Raw genomic sequence first — 24,478 nt, 5'->3', positions numbered from 1 at the left:
AAAGGAGATACTATAAATTTTAAACAAAAACAAAAACAAACCACATGTGCCCCAACCATTAAAGCATGGGCAAGAATAAAACAAGCAACTGGCCAAAATCCTTGTTACATTTTCGACAAATAATTTCCAAACTTTATTTTAATCATATTCATTCCCTCTAACTTTGTGTTGATCAGAAGCGGAGCCGAAGTCAAACTGGGACAGAGACAAGGCAGAGAGGGCTCTGTATACTTTGGAGCTTGGCCAAGTATGCATTTCCTTTCTGGTTCTGGGTGTTTTGTTTTTTTTGTTTTTCTTAGAAAAGCAAAAACAACAACCAAGTCCTCCTAGAGGAAAAGAATGACGTAAGGAACAGTTAAGAAGTCTGAGAGTGACAAAAACAATCACCTCCATCAACAAAGACAGGAGGCGGGTGGGTAGACATAAGATGAAATAGGAAATACAAGCCCTCGGTGGGTTAAATGACCATTAGTTCCGAGGGATGCCACTTGCTTCCCTTCAACCTGAGGCCTGATGGGAGGGGAGAGAATTAGGGTTGAGGCCTGCACACCGGCTGGAGCCTATTTGCTGACCCACTCTTCTCCGTCCTTCAAGTTCAGTCCCAATATGGGTGTGCCCTCTTTGCAACATAAATGGTCCTTTGGGGGTGATTAATAAGAAGGGGAGGATAGAGAAAGCACTTTCTCCAACCCAAATGCATTGGTTCAATAGAACAATTTACACTCTAGGGGAAAGATTCTCAAATGGGGAGCAGAAGAAAAATTGGGAATTCACTCTCAGCACTCTCGCATACAGCACCAGCAGACACATATAAAACTACTCTGCCCAACACTGTATCACTCAGGAATGCTGCATGGGGAACCTCAGTACTAACTCTATTACAACATAATTTAGCCAGCAGGCAAGCCTAACATTTTCTTCTTTCCCACCCTCTCAAAATCTCCTACCTCCAATCCTGTCATACCACACCTAGCTCTGGAATGGACTATGGCAAAATACTTGTGTGTGTACCCACTTATAATTCTCTCTCTCTCTCTCTCTCTCTCTCTCTCACACACACACACACACACACACACACACACACACACAGCAGGATGGAAACTTAAGTGGCTGTTACTGTCATAAACTGTCCATGCCATAAACTGCCCATACCTGAAAGCACAAAGTCATTCACTGATTGAATGTCAGGCTGCTACAAGATTAGCATTGCAATGCTTGATCTCTTAAAAAAGAACACTTGAATTCTTTGCGAAAGCCAAGTGACTGCTTTGTGACAGACAAGGCCTGCTTTGTCAGTACAAGCTTCCTTCTGCTTCCCACATCACTGATTTTCTATATAGTCCAGGTATATAGCAGGATGGTGGTACTTGTGTTTTCTGGAGCCAATATATTTGCAAGCCATTTCCAATTAAGACAGTAAACCTCTCTCCAAGGTTATATTGCTTTCTGTCATACTGGTCTCTCTAACCAGATAATATACAGAGAGCATTAATATTTAGCATCTTTATAGCACATTCAGGTGTTCAGTGCCAACGTATATTTTCTCAGTTATCCTTACAAAAGCCTTACAAGCCTGTTTTATCAAGACTGGAGAACCTCCAGACCAAACTAGACCCAACAGGAATCCTAATTTGGCCCATGAGGCAAATCCTCACAAGTCAAACCCAATCACCCTACACCTGATGTCATCTATGACAGCCATTGTGTGGCAGGTTGCAATGAAATGAGGGGTGTGGAAATAATCACATCATTAATTGTCTTAAATTTGAAAATTACATAAAATAGCAGACAATGAAATGAGTAACTTTGTATTTGGCAGAAATCAAATTGCAGGAGAACGGAAACAGCACTGATTGTGACAGAGACGGATTGGAACAGAAATCCCTAGTTACCACTGACTTCTAGGACTATATACCGCAGCTAAATTCTTTAGCACTGTTATGATGGAGAGGAGAGGTGCAACCATGCCAAAGAAGAAGGGGATCTAGACTGAGCTGGCCACTTCTGATTCTTCCTCACTGCGCCCACAACTCCATTGTTTCTCTCTTCTTTCCCCAACATCATAGCTACTGCTGCTTCACCAATTTAAACTTGCTCCAGTGTATCATCATCATAATACTTCTTCGTGCTAGAAACTTGAGATACATTAGCACTGCCATAGGGGTTTTAGTTGCAGTCCCACCCTCAACCAGGTAGCATAATGGTACGAGTCACATAAGCATTGGTAAAGTGAGTCATGAAATTAGCCATCTAGGGCTTGCAGATCAGAAGGTCAGTGGTTCGAATCCCTACGACGGGGTGAACTCCCATTGCTCAGTCCCTGCTCCTGCCAACCTAGCAGTTCGAAAGCACGTCAAAGTGCAAGTAGATAAATAGGTACCGCTCCAGCAGGAAGGTAAACGTCGTTTCCATGCACTGTTCTGGTTTGCCAGAAGTGGCTTAGTCCTGCTGGCCACATGACCTGGAAGCTGTCTGTGGACAAATGCCGGCTCCTTCGACCAGTAAAGTGAGATGAGCACCACAACCCCAGAGTCATCTGTAACTGGACTTAACTGTCAGGGGTCCTTTACCTTTTTAAATGCAGCTTAGAACTAAGAGTTATAACAAACTAACACTCAGTCCCTTCCATCACCTACACAAGGCAAAACCTTTGCAATAACCATTTAGCTAAAACTTTGGCCACAATGCTTAAATCACAAGACAATCAAAAACTGTCAGCAACATATATATATAGGGATCACCAGGTCAAGGGATAATAAAAAATCACACAGGTACATAGAGGACTGTAAAGACATTAACAGCACCTGCTGTTATGGCAAATCAACTTTTATGTTTTAATCTGGACCACAGTGTGTGGATGCATTTTGATCAATTTGTTCATATCAAAAGTTTCCTATTCAACTCTATTCCTACCAAGCAAATGCTGGTCTGATATCTGAGCAGGTCACCCACAAACATACCACAGGCAGGAGGAGCTCCAGGTTTTTCCAGTGATGCACAAATTGTATAAAGCCCAAAGAGACCAATGGCCACACAAATTCTCTACCATATATATAAAAATCTATACTAGAAGGCATACTGTCCAACTATTTAACCCCTTGTTTTCAACAGATATTGCGCTGGCTTCAAGGTTGTCTTTTATCTCAAAGCTTAGTCCAAGAGTAGCCTATTGTATTCCACATCAAGCTGCTCTTGAAATAAAGGGGGATTGCAGGACTTAAGTACCAACAAATGATAAGGATAGAAGTTGGAAGGTGTGAGAGACAGGAAGACACCAGTACAGAAATGGAAGATATGTACTGCACACCTGAGGGCGATAAAGCAAGTTGATTAGGATCTCTCTCTGGGAGCAGAGAAGAAAGTTCTTGGACTAAATTAAGGACTAAAAAGAAAAGAGGACAAAATTCCTTGATTGTTTAAGAGCAGTGTGTTACTTTGTATCTTGTAACATTTGTTTGTAACTTTTGGGGAATGCTTCCAGTAAAGCTCTGAAATTCATTCTTGTGGTGGAGAGCTTATTCATTTCTGTTGTGTGCAAGGTCCAGATCATGGATTCTGTTGCAACATCATAGTAGCCATGATGACTATGATTTGCTTCCACAGTTAGAGGCAGTAATGTTGCTGGAAACTGCTGGGGAGGGGAGGGGTGGAGGAATGTTCTTGGGCTCAGGTCCTGTTTGCAGGTTTCCTACGGGCATCTCGTTGGCCACTATGAGAACAGGATGCTGCACAAGATGTTCCTTTGATCTGAACCAGCGGACTCTTCTGATTGCCCTGAGGAACTTATGTTTGCAATCCTAAAAAACATTTACTTGCAAGTTCCATTCAATCAATAGGATTCACCTTAGGGCTAAACTGCTAGTTATAAACTCTTGCTCCAACCATCTTGAATTACAATCTTGAGAGCAACCGCCCCTAAAATGGTCCCAAGGAAACATGCATAGGAGTAGGGTGCATGGCATGCCTAATTTACTCTGATGTGTACCTGCTTGAAGAGGCTTGCATTTTCTGGAAACTCATGAACAGCTGTTAGGGATGGTACAATCTGATGCACTTTTGCAGCTGTGTTCAAGTCTATTAAAATTTAATTTTCATGGCCTTTGAAGCTTAGAGGCTTGAAAGGGAGGCAAAGGGAAACACACAAAACAAAGACTGGGAAAGGACAACATGAGATGTTTCATGCAAATAAAACCTCTGTGCACTGCAAACAGGCAATTATTTGCCTGGACTTTCATCAGATACCTTTGCTAGAGAAGTAGCTCCCTTCTCTGCTACAGATGGAGAGGGAGCAGATAATAGACAAGAAGTTCCAGACAACATTTCCTCCCCTTTCTGTTACCTCTCTCCTTGCATATACCTCAGGCAGAATGTAACAGACATTTCTCTTTTGTACCATGAACAAAGGCAGCATGATTACCAAAGGATTTGCTTGCTTCACACCAAAGGTGAATCCGTATAAGGCTTTTGATATGATAACATTTGTAGAGCTATAACGCATAGGCACAATTACAGCCAGATGCCTAACTTGTATACATGTGGCAAAATTCTGCAATTCACCCTCCACATGTTTCTGGGCTCCCATCTCCCCTCAGCCTCAGTGAACATCGATTATGGGAATTGTAGTTCAAAAATGCGCAGAGCACCACATTTGCTACCTTTGAGCTATAGCATTCCATGGCTTGTGCCACCAAGCTTGATGTGTTTCAGAGCACAGAGATGCACCAAGCCACATTTTTCTTTGGCATGAGTCCAGGGACAGCTTTTACTCAAACTTCAAGAGTACAGTCCTTAAATGTTTTAAGACACACAAAAATGTTTTTCTTGAGTCAAGATTGTCCAAGGGAGCTTTTGTTTCCTCCTTCACATGCAGCAGGTGGATTAGCTCACCTGTACAAATCTGGAGATCTACCCTATCAGCACAGTTCTTCAACACTGTTTAGAAAAAATCTATAAACCCCTAAATAAACAAATAAATAAATAAATCCACCTATGTGGTATACATAAAATACACACACACCCATCCTCAGGATATATATTGCAATCTGGACTGCAGAAGTAGATCTGCAGGAAAGGTGAATTGCTGAAAAGTAATGTACCACAACTCCTGCCAACCTAGCAGTTTGAAAGCACGTCAAAGTGCAAGTAGATAAATACCGCTTCGGCGGGAAGGTAAACAGCATTTCCATGTGCTGCTCTGGTTCGCCAGAAGCGGCTTAGTCATGCTGGCCACATGACCCGGAAGCTGTACACCGGCTCCCTCGGCCAATAAAGCGAGATGAGCGCCGCAACCCCAGAGTTGGCCACAACTGGACCTAATGGTCAGGGGTCCCTTTACCTTTACTAATGTACCACAACAGGAGTTGGGACACTCATTTTCCAATCCCACAACCACCAGCAGCAGCTTGAGGCAAATATTGCAGGTAAAATGAAAAAATAAAATAAAAATACTTTGCTTTCTTTATGTGCACAGGAGATAGAAGATGCTGTTTGTGTGCAGTGTCGAGGCAAAAGATGCTCTTCTTGTCCCCAGGTTCGTTGCTTTTCAGGCTCAAGTGCACCTCTGCAGCTGATGACCAGGAAAGCAAAGCCTAGACTATTTGCTCACCTTAAGACCCATATCGTATATTTGGCATATGCTGTCTATATGTTAAAGACCACTGAGAACACAAAACACATTTCAGAAGTATATTTATGGAGGTATTAGGTGTGCAAATGAAGCATCTTGTCACAGCTGTGGGTAGATTGCATGCATCTCTTGAGGACAGCACAAGTCCTTCGGATTCCTTCCAAGAGAGTTTGTTTTTTTCCAGGCAAATTGCATCTCAGTTGTTCCACAACAGTCATGATACTTAACTACCCACCTTTTCCAGCTGGCCCTAAACAGGTTCAGAATCTAAGCTGTTACAGTATTATACATACAGTCTCTCCAAATGTCCTAAGCACATACAGTATTTAAAGTAGTGCGTATCCTTTCAGAGTCAAATAACTTCAATTAGCAATACACAGGCTCAATCCTGTATCTGCATGTAGCCTTATACATTCTGCCTGTGGGCCTAACACTGGTGTCCATTCCAAAAGAAACCTTTTTACATCCAAGTTTAATAGAAGTTTATTTTTTTAAAAGAGAGAGAGAGAGCGCTACAAGTTAAGAGTTGAGGCTACAATATTTTCTCAAAAGGCAGAATGGCTTTCAATGATTTCCACCATTTCTAAAAAAAAAAAGTGAGAAAAGACACCGAACTCATGTAAACACAGTTTATTCTCCTCAGTACAAGGCCTGCTTTTGAAACATGATCATGTGGGGGTCCTCCACACACAACAAAACAGCTGGAAGTCTTACGCTAGGTGAATTAGACCTATCAAACAGGATCTCCAAACATTCAGGTATGAAGTCTCTCCATATGATTAAGAGATGCTTATGAACATTAGCACTGTCATGCACAAGTACTGTTAAGAGCCACAACGAAATCCCTAGAACTTTCTCTCAAAAGAGTCCAAAGTTATGTCTCTTATCAAGAAAGCTGCAGTAAATCCTGTCTTTCCACGTGGCTGAAAACCAGCCCAGAGAGTTGGGCTATCAAATTCAACTATTGTAAAACATTTGACAGTCAGTCCCCATTATGGTGCAAACATCCATTGCCTCCTTCATATACTTCCATACTTTGAGATCCCCTAACAAATGCTGTTTGTGACATTATTCATATTTAGACTTTAAAGCACACGAGTTTCAGGTTTCTAACAAGTCTGTGCAAAACACATACTATTCTTGTTTTCAATGTAACCAGATTCAAATCTTCATTTTTAGTATGTGCTCCCCCCCCCGAAAGAACTTTTACAGGCATTCCAACAACAGAGCTTCAAGCTGCAGCTTTGTTTACAGGTATTTAAAAATGCTGTTACAGCACTTATACTTGAGTAATAGTTGCAGCCAACAGATGCTTCTCTTAGCTTTTAGAGAGACTGTAGCCCTTGAAATTCCAGGGTTTCAAACAATGATAACCTCCATCTCATGTTTTATTAGGCATAGATGCTCTCAAATTAGCTTCCTCATCATTACTTACCAATGCTATTAAGCTGCTGCAATGACTGCTACTTTCATCCCACCGTGGCTTGCAGCTGTTTTATCCAAATATTAAAGAGCAGAGTTGAAAACTTGCATAATTCCTTGCAGAATGGACAAGGTTCCACTTCTAATTCAATTTAACCAAAGCAACAGAACAGAAGAATGTACTGCTGTTGTTTGACATTCATTTAGCACCAGCGTGCTAGGTGCTGCATAAACATAAGTAGCAAGTCACTTTCCAAGAGAACTGTTGAAGAACAGTAATGTGATTCTACAATGGTTCAGAAAAGGGTTACAGATGGGAAATGCCTAGCAAATGAGGAGTGGAAGATACTTCTAGACATAGGAATGCGAGATAGCAGGCACTTGAACAGGAGGAGGACTAAGAAGGTAAACAGGAGTGTTGGAGTCAGCTGCTCCCTAGCGACTCTGCACAGCGGTTCTATTTCTGTGGTACAGCTCCCAACAACTTGGCAGATGTTTCCACCCAAAAGTGATACTGCCCCTCACCCCATCCAAAACTGAACCAGTTTTCTGGAAACTACAGGTGGATAATTACAGGTGGGAAACCATTAATAGCCCAATCTGAGCAACTCACATGAAACCACTGGAATCAACTACCGTATTTTTTGCACCATAACACTCACTTTTTTCCTCCTAGAAAGTAAGGGGAAATGTCTGTGCGTATTATGGAGGGAATGCCTACGGGTGGCATGCCTACGGATTTTCCTCCTCTAAAAACTATGTGCGTGTTATGGTTGGGTGCGTGTTATAGAGCGAAAAATACGGTACATAAGGGATTTCTAAGTGTAAGGCTGAGGCTGGATATGACATAGAACCAATATAAACAATTACTGAGAATAGTATAAAATGGGAGAGATGGGGGAAGAGTTTGATTTACCTTTATATTCCACCCCCTCAGTCTACTGAACTACCTCTTACCAGTGTCTTAAAATACTAGCTATGGTAATATACCCTTTTGCCTCCATTTTAACAGTGGATGCTAGTATCCCCCTTGGCCTTTCCTATTCAAGTGAAGTGTTCTCTTTTTATAGCACTAAATTAGGATCCCTCAAGAAGCCTGAAAATGCAGACAAAGGTAACAGGCTTTTAACACCATTAAGTAACTTCCAATGCAGCATATGAACACTGGAAAATTGCCATATTTGTTTACACCAGCCTTTGCCAAACAGATGTTTTGGATGACAACTCCCATCAACTCTAGGTAGCATGACCAATAGTCAGGAGTGGTGGGAATTGTAGTCCAAAGTGACCCAGTTGGTATGAAAAGTTGGACTGCCCTAAGTTAGATGATTACCCACAAGCCACAGAAGGGAACCTCTTACCACAGTAACTCAGTGACAGCAATACCAGCAAACATGGTGCTCTCCAATGCTGCTGGCAAACATCTCCCATCATCTCTCAACACTGGTCATGCTGGCTGGAGCTGATGGCAGCTATAATAGAAAACACCTGGAAAGTACCATGTTTGTGACCATTGGCCTATACCACCTTTGTAAACCAGCCTGCAGTAAGGAGGATACTACTTTTCCTGGATTTCTGATCAGGTGTTGATGCAAAGTAAAGTTCTCTTTCATCAGAGTGACATTTTAGACATTCGATACATACCATGCTAAGGTGCCACTTGGTGAATAATGACTTGCATTCACCCACTATTAAAACAGCTTTTATTAAATTATGAGTGCTGGGCCTCAAATCAAGAATGCATTTCTTTGTGTGGTTATTTACACAGCCACCTATTTCACAGAAACAGTTTAACGAAATAAGTGTAACTGGACAACCGCTGGAACTTTTTAAAATAATCACTGAAACTTTCAGCTTTCATAAAATACTCTTGAGAAACTAACCCCTAAAAAAACCCCTATTAGGTCAGCCTTGCTTATTTAACAGACAGCATACTAAATTAACTCTAATTAGATGAGCTTGGCAAGTTCATGAGCAGCATTTATTCTTTTCACACATTCCCAAGGCATTGCTTCTCCTGTCTTCTCTCCCCCTGCAGGTTTCTCTGTTCCTATTTTCCCAAAGGAATGATTTCAGGTTTTAGACACAAGGAAAGGCTTCACACATGGGAAAATGAAACCCTTGTTAAACTCTCGTGTCAGCTCTTCAACCTCCTTCAAAATCCTAGTTCAATTATTGTTTCCCAGGTACAAGACCTGGAAGGTATCATAGTAAGGTAAAGGTACCCCTGCCCGTTCGGGCCAGTCTTGCCAGACTCTAGGGTTGTGCACTCATTTCATAGTAAAGGACCCCAAAAAAAGGGGGGAGCTCAATCTTTTTTTTATGCTGACTGATATAGGAGTTCCCATGTTGCATAAAGCCTAATCTTTTTAGAGGCATCAAGTTATAGCTGGAAGTAATTCATGGCATCACCAAGATGAAACTAAATTGATTAAATCCCTCAACAACCACAGCCTCACACATTGTGCTTTGTTTTTGATACTCTTGTTTCTAGACTTCCCCAAAAGTTCCAAGTCAGAAGTAGTTCACAACACTAGCAAGAAAACCTGTGTCTTTAAAATCAGGGCCTCTTGTCAATACAACCATGGAATCAGTTTACTTTTTGTTATATGAAAAAGAAAAAACCTCTTCCACTTTATTTCCCTCCTCCTGCCCCTTCTAAAGCCTCTGTTTCCAATTACTATGCAATCTTTGGAAGATGCCAACCTGGAATGTGTTTCCAAGTATATCTTGTCTGGCAGCATCTGCTATAAATGGGTATTTTCCATACGGGCCATTGGAACAATTCATGCAGGGAGACAATACCATGTGAGAGATAGGTTTTACCTGTTTTATGGTGGGCTGTGTTTTTATCTGATCAGGAGATATGAAGGAAGCAGATACAGGGTGGGTGTTTTTTTGTTTGATTTACCTTTTAAATGCTTCAGCTGGGTTTCTCTCGCACTCCCCAGGCTGCAAGAGACTTTGAACAGCAGGATCTCTCAGTTTGTCCTCGAATCCCTGAATCAGTCCACTGCGACAGATTTGGGCCACTAACCCTCTGATAAAGCCTCCCACACAGAGAGTGTCCGAGTCCTGAGCCCTGCAGAAGTGGAAAGCCAGGGCTTGGTGATGTAAACCCCTTTGCAGACTGGCAGGTGAGCTCGGCCACAGTAATTCAGTACAGAGGGCTGTTTTGCCACTACCCGGCCCTCCTACCAGCAACACACCCCAGGCAGCTCCCTTGCCAGGGACGACGCAAGTATTAGTCCCAGAGTTCAGCACAACGGATGGTTTGTTGGCAGTGCTGTTGCTGCAGCTTGTCTTTTCCTGCAGGCAGTGCTGAAGCTTGTGAAAAACCCACTCTCTACAATAAAACTGTTTCCCCTGCAGCAAGCTGGTCTGAGCCATTTTACAGACTTTCTTCTCTGGTACAGGTCAGAAACGACAGCACATCTTTAAAAGTTGCACTCAAGGCAGGTCCTTAAATCCAAGTCGACACGTGCGCAGCATGGAGCTTGGTCACTGGGCAACGCAATCCGCGAACCTTTCATCCCCTCACATAATGGCCAGTAGCATCTTTGCAAAGCCGAAGAGGCATCTTTCCATCCAAATGCTCTCCTGATTAGCACATGGTGTATTGCCGATCATCCGATTTAGAAATAAAGCTACGTTTGATACCAAGGCTCAGAAATACTTCTCATATGGCTTAAAAGGTCATGCAATGCCATGGCTACAGCTGCAGCTTATAGTGTTTGCATTTCCCTCTAATACAGATGATACATCTAAAAAAGCTGAGTTGCTAACACGCACGGTTCCTGCATGTTCTCTGTGCCTCTCTAGGTTTCCAGTCATTCCAAAATATGTGGCTTTTATAACCCCCTTCAAAACGCCGCCCACATCAAGATGTGACTCTTGTCAAAAAACGGCTTCTTTTCTGTTCCGTGAATGTTTACTGAAAATGCATGGATCTGCCTTGTTTATCGAGAAGTGGTTCACTGGAGTCTGTGCAAGCTTCTGTGGTCCAAGGAAGCCCTTCAAATTATGACGCACCGTGTCTCCAGTGAGATGGAAACACTCAAACTTCTTGCGCAGGAGGAGACATTCAGCAAGTGCTTTCTTTGCAGTCTCATGGTCTACTCTCACACTCCAGGTGTCTCAACTGCAGATGTCAAAACACTCCCATCTCTGCCCCAGACCTGAAATTAAGCACCACAAACACTTGTTAGCTGACATGTACCAGGGTATTCCACTCTTAAGTAAATCAACTGAAGCCAGTTGCTTATTAGGGCACAAAAATAAGAAACCGCCTAAGAAAGAATTCACTTTATGCACACTATGTCCTGCTTTTTTTAGTATCGGAGGAGCAAAAAAAGGACAAAAACCCCAACAAAGCCCTACTAGCACTGCCTAGATTCACATTTGTGCCCTTTTCGTGCAAGATATGTGACCTTGAAGCCACAAAAGAGCCCCCTATCCCATTCTGAAAACTGATATTCATCCAAGGACTCTCCTATCTCCTCCTTCCTCTCCCCCCCCCCAAAAAAAACTTGGTCATCTGAATCTCCCTTGTACCTGCTTCCTATTATGCCTACTGGTCCTGCCGCCCTCCAGCTTTTTCACAGCCGCCTTTGTTCAGGGCTCCGGAGCATCAGGAGCAAGACAGGAGCCACGTTTCCACTTACCGTCTTCTCTCTCTCTCTCTCTCCCCGCCCCCCTCCACCCCAAAAGTCCCCCGGCATTGTTGCTGGGCAGCGTGCTGTCGCTGTCATCGGCTCGGCTCCCCGCGGTTGGATCCAGCAGCCAGCGACGCGCTCGTTGCATTTGTCCTCGGCTTTGTCTCTCCCCCGACCCCCCCCCTCGGGCGTCCCGCACGGCTGGGCTTCCCGTTTCAGCCGATAGCCGAAAGAGAGGAGAAGGTTCAGCAGGATGCAACGATCCCTTTCCCTAGGGAAGCCTCCCCGGTTGCAGAGCCTTGAAGTCTAAGCTTAGGGGGAAAGAATGGGAAACAAGGAAAAGCGGACTCACTCGAGCCAGAGAGCGCTTGGCCCGCCTGCTCGCTTCCCAGATCCTCCGCTCCGGAGAGACACACGCCCGCCCTCCCTCCTCCGCCCACCCCACCGCAACGGAGGGGACACGCACGCAGCAGCGCTCCACGGCACAAAGATCCCCGCCCGCCACTCCGATCGCTTCAGCCCCCACCCTCCATCGCTGCACGGGAGTTGCATGCTCCGGGAGGAGGGCGTCCCGCCGCGGCCTCGCTCCTCTCCGCCCGCCGGTCAGGCTCCCAACTCGGATCGCACGCCTCCCCACCCCCACTCCCACGTTCGCGGGGTTCAGATTTCAAACACTCGCAGACCCAAAGAGAGAGAGAGAGAAAGAGAGAGTTCGGGCAATCCCCGCCCGGGTTTCCGACGACGCTGCGCGCTGGCCCCTTCTTCACCTTTGCCACTCATACAGCCTTCCACGAATCGGGAGGGGAAAGTTGGGGAGGGGGCAGGCAAGCAGACGCGCGCGCGCGCCGACCAAAACAAACAGAAACCCCGAGAGAGAGAGAGAGAGCGCTCCCACGTTCCCACAGCCGCACCAGCGCCTTGCAGAAGTCCGGGGAGCTTGGTGATCGCAAGAAGACAGGCGAGCATTTGTGGCGGATTGAGACGGGGACACCCCCTCCTCCCATTCACACACACACACACACAAAACAAAGACCTTTGCACGGGGCGCGGCAAGCGTGCAGAGCAGACCCGCGCGCGAGCCCACCCGCTGCACACGGAGCTTTTTGCACAAGGCAGGCGCTCATCCACACGGGACGAGGCGGCGATTCGCCGGGCAAGAGAGCCGTGTAGACCCGGGCGCAGCCCCAGCAAGCTGAGACAGCTGCCCCGCCGCGGAGACTGCCTAGCCCCTGGTAGAAAAGAGGGTCTTCTTAGCCGGGGTTGACACCACCCCAAGGGAGGGAGGTGGACGGGCGAGTGGCTGCAGCCCCTTTCCCAGCCCTCCACCCACCCTCTCACTCGGCGAGAGAGAAAACCTCCCTTCCCGGGCTGCTGCTGCTGCTGCTCAGTTACCTCCCCTGCTTCCTCTCCTGTGGACAAGGAGGCGGCAGCTGCTGGTGGTGGTGGTTGGCTCGTTCCCCTCCCGCCGCCGCCGCCGCCGCCGCTTTCCCCAAGGCGGGCGAAAGCCCAGACAGGCGTGTCCGCGGAGCTTCCCTTCGCCTCGTCCCTCTTCACTCCCCGCAGGGCCGGCCTTCCGGCCTCGCTCTCCCTGTCCGGCGCAGCCGAAGCGCGGCCGCCGCCACCACCACAGCTGCCCCCGCCCCTTTCCCCCTCTCCCCGGCCTGATTGGGCGGCCTCGCTCCGGCTCCTCCTCGGCGCTCGCCTCCTTAGGCCCCGCCCGCCGCCGCCTGCCGGTTTGGTGCTTCGGCCGTGGGCGTGGAAGGGGCGTGGCCAGACGCCGCTCGGCATCGCCCGGAGCGGAGGGAAGGTTCGGTGCGCTGCGCTCGATCCTCGCAGCTGGCCGAGGTCTCATGAGTCGCTCCTTTGTTTTCAGGAGCAACAGGCTTTGCCCTACACCTGCCTCTCGAGTAGGTTTACTGTGCTGGTTTCTATGAGGCTCATAGGAAAGCCAACTCCTTGTTGCCGTGGTCCCTTCATGAAATATTTGAGGGGGTCTGCCTCCCTCCCAAAGTTAATGGGCATTGTCATTCAAATACAGTAGCTTAATGATCAGGGGTCCCTTTACCTTTACAGTAGCTTAACCCCCAACTCCCCAATATTTTATTCAAATTGGCACCTGGGATGAGGCGGGACATAGGATCTCAGCCCTGGTCACTTGCTATATTTAATAGAATTGTAAGGTTGGAAGGGATCGCGAGGGTCCAACCCGCTGAGATGTAAGAATCTTTGGCCCAACATAGGACTTGAATCCACGATCCAGGATTAAGAGTATTATGACCTACTAGCAGCGATTTAGAACCTCAAGCTCAACCCAGACGCTTTAAAAGAAACACACACCCCCCCTAACAAAATAATACCGCTTCCCACGGGGAAGCCCAGTTTCACTTCCTGAGGCCAATGGCGCCAACTTGAATAAAATAGGGAAGGGGAGTAAGATCCACCCTGCATAATCGATCATAAGACACAGCGCACACACTATTTGAATGGCAATGTCCATCAACTTGGGGGGACGACGATCCCCTCAAATATTTTTTTTGGGGGTGGAGGGCAAAGAGCTTTTATTCCCAAGGAGTTGGCTTCTGTGCTCCTCATCAACCAAAACTGGGAAACTGCTGCCACCACCTCTCCTCGCTTCTTCGATGGCAGCAGTGGGTGGGCCCTACGGCACTCAGGCACAACAGTGGGATCTGTTACCTCAGGATCCCTGCAGGATTCCTGCAGGAACCCGCCACCTGAGGCAGTCACCTCACTGTGCTGCCTTATGGTAATGGCTCTGCCCCCTCCCTACAACAGCATCCTCAGAGTGGAGCTTTTCCTCCTCTGAGAATAGAGGTCTGATTGTTAGCATGAATAAGGGCAAGGCTTTTGCATGTTTCCTCATGTTTTGCATGCTATCCGTGGCCCTTAACTCCCAGGAAAGTGGGTATGGAATTGCACAGGGCTGGCACAGCAATCACTCAGTGTGAGCAGGAGCAGCATGCCCTGTTCTGAGGCGAAATAGGAAGTGCCCAGTCCCTGCTGCTGCTCCTGCTGCCACCACCTGCACCTGCCATATCCGCCACTGGCAGAGAAGCACTGCCATCATCACCACCGATTTTGGATGAGATCTGGTATGCTTCAGGCGAGATACTGCTTCACCACTGATGGAGGTGACAGGGCAGGCTGCTGCCTCAGACAGCATAAACCCCAGAGGCAGTACCCCCGTGCCCCCCTGCCATCTCTTCCGGTGGCAAAGCAATGCAAGCATCAACACCAATTTAAGGCAAGATCGCATCCATTTGGGGTGACATCTCACCTGAAATCAGCACCGATGGTGGCACCACTTCTCTACCAGTGGTGGATGTGTGGCAGGGCATGCTGCAGTGCCAGCTATAGGGGGCAGAAGGAGCTTCATCCCCCTCAATATTTCTAGGCAAAGAGCTGAGCCCCCTCCCCCAATATTTAGGGGGCTGCCATCCCCTGCTGCCTCCAGCAAGCGCCGGCCTGCCAGGCAGGAGGTGTGGAGTGCAATTTTCACCCTCCACACTCCCTGCCATAATCATTGGAGCCCCTTCCAGGAAGGCACTCTGGTGATCTTCAAAGGGATGCCTGGGTGTCCCCGCAGGCCTGGCCAGATTGGGGGGGGGGGTCAGGTGTGTGACATCATGCATTGGGCCCAATTCTGCATGCCTGGGGCATGTAGCGGCAGGCAGCGGCAGCAGGTATGGCAGTGGTAGTGGCAGGAGTTGCAGCAGGGGCTGGGCAAGACAGCACTTCCCCCAGCTGTTCCCTAGCTGTTCCCCCAGCTGTTCCCCCCCCCCAGGTTCCTTACACTTGTCCCAGGACTTATGTCCATCAGCATTGGTGCAGCTTAAAGTAGACCTGTGGTGTCCACTGAAATGATTAGGAATTAAGTTGTGTGATTTGAGCTCCACGCTTTGGCTAATGCTGCCAATGAAACTTTAGATATACAGTGGTACCTCAGGTTACAGACGCTTCAGGTTACAGACTCCGCTAACCCAGAAATAGTACCTCAGGTTAAGAACTTTGCTTCAGGATGAGAACAGAAATCATGCGGCAGTGGCACAGCAGCAGCGGAAGGCCCCATTAGCTAAAATGGAACCTCAGGTTAAGAACAGTTTCAGGTTAAGAATGGACCTCCGGAACGAATTAAGTACTTAACCCGAGGTACCACTGTAGAGTTAATATGTAGGGTGTCATCCTGACCTCTTTTGGGTGCATCAGTTACACTCAGGAAGAAGGAGGGGAGGTTCTGTGGTCCTTGCAGGTGCTTTGAGCTGCAGATTGCATAGCATTCTTTGACCACATGTGAAGTTTAAATGTAAGTTATGAGCTTTGGGCTGGTATCATTTTGACTTTTTGCTTCACGAAGCCAAATCCCCTTGAGAAAAAGTGGGTCCCTTGCTGGCCTATGCTGTCAAACCACCTTTAAAATAGAATCATGTTCCAAAGTCTTTTAAGTGTGAGTAACTCTGCTTTTGCAGTGATTCCTTCATCAGTTCATATCCTGTTTCTAAACTTACCCTTTTGGGGAAGTGAGTAATCAGGTACTCTGCCTTTATAGGCATCCCTGGATAGCTTAACTTGTGTAATTTAAGGCTGTTCAGAGGGATTTTGATACAGAGAAACTCTATTTTGTTTTATAATGATAACTTACCTTTTCTTAGCAGCCACTCATATCTTTGCAATTTTCTACTCTAAATTGTCAAGAACTTTAAAAAAAAAATCATTGCTGTTCTGAGTGCACTTTTCCCAAAGTAAATCAAGAGCTTTCAATAGAATTCACAAGTGACTGAGTTTAGGAATGCAGCATAACTTCAAAACACATGCATTTAAGGTGACTGTACTCTGTATTCTTGCTTACGATGATGACGCAACATAACATGATATTTACAGTGACTATTTGAAGAGCTTACAGTAGTCAGTCACAGAAATTTGAATCAGGCTGAATCAGGTGAGGGTTGAGTCCTAAGCAATGCTGCTACAGAGTTTCACGGTGGCAACGAAACTTGAAAAGCAAGAAAGGAAGCTGCTTTAGTTATTAAGTGTTTTGCAATGGACTTAAAGCATGCTAACTTACACTCCGACATGAATGCTGCAATATAAATAATAATGCCCAAATATGATCTGCAACAAAATGTTCAGTATTCCGGCTGGTTAGCCACACTTTTCTGCTGGACACAATTTTCACAGTTGACGGTTTATGCCTTTTTGCATCTTTCCCCCCTGAGATTTGAAGGTAAATCCTGTGTAAAACATGCATTCAATTTGAAAATGCCTATCTTTCATTTCCTGTCCCCCTTGAACACTCATAGGGGGATGAATCCCAAAGTAAGATAACAATCTGAACCCCTGATCTGGACTGCTTGTGGGCAGTAGGATTCAGCAGAGGTGTCCCTTTCCCTAGGCTCTGTCAGCAAGAAGCTCCAATGCTATAGAGACAGCCTCTGCACCTGCCAAATGCTGAGCACACTTTTGAGTAAGTTCATACCTCTTCCCCATTTTCCATGGTGAGGGAGCAAGTGTACATTGTTTTGCATGTTTAAATAATAAGGAAAATCTGAGAAAATCCCATTTTACATGCAGAATTGGATTTTATCAGAGGCAGGCTGCGAATGGAACAAATAAGTATGGGGAGGTGCTTAAAGCAAGTGCTCACTTGGTCTGTCATGAGTTGTACATCTGTATTCACATGATTACATTTTCAGCAGAGAAATCTTAATTACTTGACTCAAGTTTAATTCATTAATTGGCATGCCTAATTTATTATCATTTTCCCGTAAATCACTGTGAGGTGTAGATTTCTCGTACAGATTAAAAAGTGAATTGTTTAATGTCAGGTTTCTCAGATACAATCAACAGAATCTTATTTGGCTTGCCCAGGGGGCAAGCGGAGGTTTGCATGTTTGAATCCTCTCCTACCTCGAAATATGCAAAGGTCCACATACAATGAGAGAAAATGCACATTTGGATTCCTCCCCCCTTCCAATTTCATTTCATGCAAATTGGGCCAAACTCTTTAACCTCTCTATTTTTCACCTGTTAAACTTGAGGAAGCTTGATCACTTATTTATCATTTGCTTTAACCAAAAAAAAACCAAAAAAAAAAACAACAACACAAAAAACTTTTGTTCTAATGGATTGCCTGTGTTAGCTTTACCCAGCTAGTACCCTCCGGATTGTGAACTACAAATCCCATCATTCCCAGCCAGCATAGCAAACAATCAGGAATGTTGCAAGGGTTCTAGCTTAGGGAAGACTGATCTACAGCACACACTGATATCAATAAAGCAAAGAAACTTTGCTGGGAACGTTAACAGGAGCATTGAATGTGTATTAAATTTCATTTTAAAGGGCAAGGAGCCTGCTGACTTGAGTCAATTACAGAAAAGCTGTGTTTCAATTAGATTGTGGCTAATTGAATTTTATAATATGAAAACTGGTGCTTCCTTGGGAAGCCTTTGCCATCCACATCAGAAACCACAGAGAATTCCATTTTGTCAGGGAAATCTCCTTATATTTTGGTATGCTGTATTTGAGATTCATCTGAACCTTGACACTGAACAGTAGCTAAGCTGATAAGGAGGCAACTGAATGAGGGAAAGAGAGTGGGAGGACTCATAGCTCATTGGTGGAGTGCATGCATTTTATGCAGAAAGTTCCTGTGAATTAGATGCTATAGAGCTACTGCTGATAGGAGTTGTACTTGCCAGGTTAGGGAAGGATGGACCAGTTGCCTTACCTGGTATAAGGCAGATTTTTATGGGTCCCATTGCCACAAGATCCCTGCCTGTAATTGCTCCCTGCTCTTCTCCCCTTGACTGGACTTCTGACAAACTTATCTGACTAATTTACTGCAAATACAGCCACTATAACTACAACCACTATAAGCAGGGTGGTCCTGTGCAGTAGCCTTATTTGCATGCCCAGGTATCAAAGGGATGGCTCGTGAAGCATTCCAGGACTGGTTAACATCAACGATGCCCCCTGCCGAAACTCAAAATTGATCAATTAGTGAGCCAACTTCATAGTTCTTGAATATATAGTCAGCCCTGATTTCAATTCAATGAATTTTAATATTTTCATAATTCTAACTGACATTGGTTATGAATTAATTTTTATTTTCTGCATCTGTACAGTCTGTCTGTCAGTCTCTCTCTCTGTGTGTGTGGAGGGAGTTATTAGTGAACATTCAATGATATAAAGTGGTCCAAATGTTTTATTATTATTATATTTGCAAGTATAATATATTGCAAATATAATATTGTGCAAGTAATAAAAGTTATAATTGGGTTTCCGCACAATTAATGGAAAGGCATTATCTTTGGCTGGCTCCTCTTCCCTTCTATAGCTTGGATAGGCAACTCGTTCAACATTGAGGACTGCAATCATAGTGATGGAGGATGGCACAATAAATTTCTTATTGAAATAGTCTGCATTTAACACCATCTGTATATTATTTTTATGAACCTGGTGGAAGGCGAACGGTAGTTGGTAATCTTTCTTTTATGTAGGTGATACAAATGCAAAACCTTGAGAAAAATCTAGTGGGGTGACTAAGAACATAGGGGATATTAAAGCCCATGCCTTCTTCATTCCTGTTCTCATTTTGAAATCAATCTCCACAAGCATAAGCAATTAAAAGAAAGCTCCTTCAAATAATTAAAATGGTTATGCTCTGAATTCCAATAAGCTGCAAAGAGAAGCCAGAGGGTGGGTGGAGGAGTTTCATTTCGCCCTGGCTTTCCCGCACAGTTTCTTATTATCCATTCTCTGAGCCACTTAGTGAGAGGAGTCATCTTTTCTTATTCTGTAGCTTTGTCTCCTCTTTTTCTGAGTATTTCTCTGCAGATACACAGCTGTGCTTCTTGAGTTGTACAGACTTAGATGCTCACTCAGTTGTTGTTGTTTTTCCTAAATGAGACTGTAATTATTCTGTCCAAAATAGTTCGTCTCCTCCATTCTTAAATGTATTGTTATGAGTTTGTGGGCACCAGACTCCTATAATCCCTGGATCCAGTAAGTGATAGAATTTAATCAAGACTTGGGCTGTTAAGAAGGTTGCCAGACCTCTCTAATCCCTAGATCCAGCAAGTGCTAAGAGCTAATTAAGCCAGGTTCAACTGCGTTGAGGTGAGTGTCTGGGTAACAGGCCATCAAGAGAACAAAGGATCAAGGCAGCTCAGTGCAAGAAGACAAATGGGTGGAGTCCCCCTTCCTCAACAGATAAACCCAGAGTTTAGTGTGGAGAGGTTAGAGCAATAATGTGACTTAGCTGTAAGGCAGCAAGCCAGAGAGGCAGAGCATGGCCTCTGACATCTGTTTGAATCCAAGGCTGTGGTTATGGGAGAAACAGGACCCTTTGGGAGTGTTAATGCTACAAACCTCTCCATTGTAGGCTCAGGTTGCATAGATGTGTAAGTAAACCATATATCCTAAAGACACCACAGTCTCCACTGTGCCTCATTCCCAAAAGGAAACACAAACCCTGGCCCCGAACCCCTGAATTTCACATTTTTGGAGATTGGGGTGGTGTGCCAAGTATGTATGACCAGCTGAACATCTGCATGGAATCTAAACACAGAAGAGGCTGGTGGAACCTAGACCTAGGAGGTCATATGGCCGGCACCTTAAAGGTCTCACTCCTCCCCTCTTGAAAAAGAAATAGTGGAGACATAAGCAGTACCGTTGTACAAGTACTTAGCACTTAAACTGTCTTACTTTCAGAAGGGGGTCTCTGCAGTCACAATAGCTTCTCTTCTGGAACAAAGGTTGTGTGTTCTGGCACAGAGGAAGTCCTGTATACATAGGAACCAACTCCTAGGGGCCATGGGGCTTCAACCCCCACAATAAAATATTTGAGGAGGCTGGGCCCTCGGAAATTGATGGGCATTCACATTCAAATGGTGTGTGTGCACTGCGTCATGTGACTGATTATGTGGGGCGGGGCTTTCCTGGGCCCCCACAACATTTTATTCAAGTTGGCACCCCAGCCTGTATGCAAGTAGATTGTATGCAGCCATTTAGCTGCAGGCACAGCTATCTCAGGAGAGCCAGTTCTCCACTCAGTGTGCATTCATTCTCTGTGGATATTTCAGGAGCACAGACCCTGGGTTTACAACTTCTTACAGCAGTGCCTGAAGAAAGCCCCACTGAGGGTTCATCCACGTTCCCCCTTGTGCCGTGTCTAGAAAGCATGGGTCCAAGCAGTTTTCTCCTTGCCCCACTCCTTTCCAAGGGAAGATTCACTCTTGAGTTATAGATCCAAACAAATGGCAATGTGAGGAAAATGAGGAAAACTGAGGAAAACAATTGTTTGCTCCAATTGAGTGCAAAAGAGCAGTTTTCTGCAGGGGAAAACAGCAGCAGAAGAGGAAGTTAGGTTAAATAGGGCTTACTCTCAAGTAAGTGCACATAGGAGCGTAGTCCTACACTGCTGTCTACTCAGATGTGAATCCTATTAAATTCAACGGGATTTCCTTTCAAGTAAGTCAGGTTAGGATTGCAGCCTTTAATTTCTCTGTCAGATAATGCCTTTTCACAATAAAGGTCACACGCAGACCTCTATTCCTTTGTTCCTATTGCACCGGCTTGCCTTACTTCAGATCAGAGTCCTACCATTAAGCAGGTTTAAAGCCAGTATTTATTCAGCTTGAGTGACAAGAGCACAATTAGAGCTGCGTGTAATCGTAGTTGGTTATACGGAGGTAAGCCAAAGTTGATAATAAAGGCTAATACTCTGGAAAACAGGTGTCAGAGCTGATAACTAGCTGAGTAAGATTTTTTTTTTAAGGGAACACATGACTTCACATGCCATTAAATAATATTATGAAACATAATATAGGCTGGAAAATAAAGTCAGTCACCAACAACCCATTATAGAAATTAAATTCCAAAACTGACCTTTCACATGATTTTGGCAATAAATATATCCATTATAACTCGTTGACCGCAAAAATATAGTTAAGTGCTTAAGTCTGAGGGTAAATGCATTTATGATTGATAAAATGGACTATATAAGTTATTAAATTATGACTTTCAGAGGTGGCAGTATTCCCATAGGTCAATCCTATGCACATTATCAGTTTTGAACCAAGATTCAGGAAATTCAGAGAAGCTTCTGGAATCTTGAAAGTTCATAGGTTCAATCTCACAATAATACGTTCAGAGATAGTCTGCCTCTGACTGTTATATATAAATTAAGGCACCAGACACATTTACTGCTATTAGCATAGAAATTGCTCCATCTTTCCACACCAGGCTGTTAAACATTGGAATGCAGGAATCACCTGGTACGCATTTAAACACAGGACCAATTCAATGGCCCCTTCATAATTAACTGTTGCCTGACGAGGATTGAGCAAATGAGGCTGAGGAAAGGGATGGCTCTGACAAAGATGTGTCACTGCCCTAAGCAGCTGGACCACATGATCTAAAATATGCTTTTCAATATCCTTGATGCATCGCAAAAAGATGTTCAGCATCAGTTTTGAAGCACAAGCCGCAGCACTCGATCTGAGGAGTATCAGAGAATATGTCTTTGGGGCATTGCAATCAATTATGTGACCACACCATTTAGATCCCACATTGCTGCATTGGTGCCTCAGCTTGGGCTGCTGGTGCAATTGAAAAGGTCACTACTATAGAAGAGGGCCTACCAGAGGACACTTTGCCAAGTATCTCCTCAAACCACCAGCTGGCTTTGGTGACACCTAATATATATATATATATATATATATATATATATATATATATATATATATATGTAGGTTTTGGTGTCTTCGGGTGTCTTCCCGTGTAAGCAACTAATCCACACCTAATGACCCTCCTAAGTGGTACTCAGAATATCACTCAAGTAATCACTCAAGATATCCCTCAAGTAATTAATGAACAAAAGAAGAAAAGGCACATTAACCTAGGAACTTCCTCTCTGCCCAGAACGTTGGAGGCTACACACCACACCCCCTCAACAGTATTTATAGGAACTCAAACACTGAGATCCTGCTCTGTTCTAGTAACAAGAAGCCGAAAGCACCAGCCTGAAGATGACGAGTGAGACCTCGTCGAAACGTCGCCTAGACACCCCAACTCTTACACGGGAAGACACCCGAAGACACCAAAACCTACATTCCTGTACCCGTGAAAATCTACGAAAGCATATATATATATATATATATATATATATATATATATATATATATATATGCAGGTTTTGGTGTCTTCGGGTATCTTCCCGTGTAAGAGTTGGGGTGTCTAGGCGACGTTTCGACGAGGTCTCACTCGTCATCTTCAGGCTGGTGCTTTCGGCTTCTTGTTACTAGAACAGAGCAGGATCTCAGTGTTTGAGTTCCTATAAATACTGTTGAGGGGGTGTGGTGTATAGCCTCCAACGTTCTGGGCAGAGAGGAAGTTCCCAGGTTATTGTGCCTTTTCTTCTTTTGTTCATTAATTACTTGAGGGATATCTTGAGTGATTTCTTGAGTGATATTCTGAGTACCACTTAGGAGGGTCATTAGGTGTGGATTAGTTGCTAAAGCTTTCGTGTCTTGACCTCTTGAGCTTGTGAAGAGTTTTTCTGAGAAGATGGCTGTACTGCACTTAGTTGTGCTCTGGCTTGGCTTCGTGTATAGGGGCGAGCTGTGGTTTTGTGCCCTGTGCCAGCCAGATCTGTGTAGGGATTGCAGGGGGGTGCAGCATCCGGAGGTGCCACTATGGTTTGGCTACTGGATGGTGTCTGTAATTTATCTGTGGAGAGGGTCTGGGTTTGGGTCTGGTGTGGTTGATTGGAGATGGCGTTCTGTGTGCCTCTGGTTCTGGTGTCGGTTTTTGTGGGGAGGGCTAATTTCCAGATGTCTGGCAGGCGGGACGTGTCGTCACGCTTGTTCATGTTGTGAGGGTGTTTCTCTATCTCGATGGCTTCCATGATTATTCTCTTGTGGTGATGTTCCATGTTAAAGAGCAATTTGGAATCTGCAAAATTAATTTCGTGTCCTGTTTCTTTCATGTGTTGGTAAAGAGAGGAAGTTTTTTCTTCTTTTTTGACGGCATTCTTGTGTTCTGCGATACGTGCATTTATTCGTCTGTTTGTTTGTCCAATGTACGAGGCTGGGCAGACTTTGCAGGGTATTTCATAGACCCCTTGGTTTTCTAACTGGATTTTATCTTTTGGGTTTCTGAGGATATTGGCTATTTTTTGGTTGGTGCAAAAGGCTGTTTTGATATTGTGTTTATGGAGGATTTTGCTAATTTTATCTGTAGTGCCCTTGATATAAGGAAGGAGGGCCATGCCATTGTTTTCTTCTGTGTCTTGGTTTTTGGGGGGTGTTTCTTTTTGGATTAGCTTCGTAACCCTGTTTTGCTGGTATCCGTTGGCGATTAACATATTTGAGAGATTCTGTAACTCAGTTGTCAAGTGGTCTTTGTCAGCCAGGCGTTTGGTTCTGGAGATGAGAGTCTTGGCTACGGAGTTTATTTGTGCAGGGTGGTGGTGTGATTGTGCATGTAAGTAGCGGTTGGTGTGTGTTTTTTTCCGGTAGATAGTGTGTCCTAGGGAGCCATCAGGTTTTTTGTAGATTAGGACGTCAAGGAAGGGAAGTTGGTTGTTGGCTTCTATTTCCATAGTGAATTGTATTTTGGGGTGTAGGCTCAGATATGTTGACGACACCTTTGTAATTTGGCCACACGGGAAGGAAAAACTAGATAGCTTCCTCACACATCTCAACAGCCTACACAAATAAACTCCGTAGCCAAGACTCTCATCTCCAGAACCAAACGC

The 24,478-nt window shown here is 44.9% G+C and overlaps 1 protein-coding gene across 2 annotated transcripts in view; it reads right to left on the bottom strand.

The window, feature by feature from the left end:
• The window catches only part of ANKRD50 (ankyrin repeat domain containing 50), a 45,011-nt gene extending 31,701 nt beyond the window's left edge, over nucleotides 1-13,310 (bottom strand). Inside the window, exons 1-2 of one of the 2 annotated variants that reach the window (XM_081208047.1) lie at nucleotides 13,096-13,310; nucleotides 9,960-11,226 (exon numbers count right to left, since the gene is read on the bottom strand). In XM_081208047.1, coding sequence (XP_081064173.1) covers nucleotides 9,960-10,438 — 479 coding nt within the window. In that variant the 5' untranslated portion in view covers nucleotides 10,439-11,226; nucleotides 13,096-13,310. Of the gene's footprint in view, nucleotides 1-8,409; nucleotides 8,460-9,959; nucleotides 11,227-13,095 lie in introns of those variants that run through there. The other variant, XM_081208048.1, reaches the window with a different exon arrangement.
• Between the last annotated feature and the right edge of the window lie 11,168 nt (nucleotides 13,311-24,478).

Source organism: Podarcis bocagei, assembly GCF_964188305.1.
Source record: "Podarcis bocagei genome assembly, chromosome: 9".
Taxonomy (NCBI): domain Eukaryota; kingdom Metazoa; phylum Chordata; class Lepidosauria; order Squamata; family Lacertidae; genus Podarcis; species Podarcis bocagei.
This window is presented reverse-complemented; position numbering and strand designations above follow the sequence as displayed.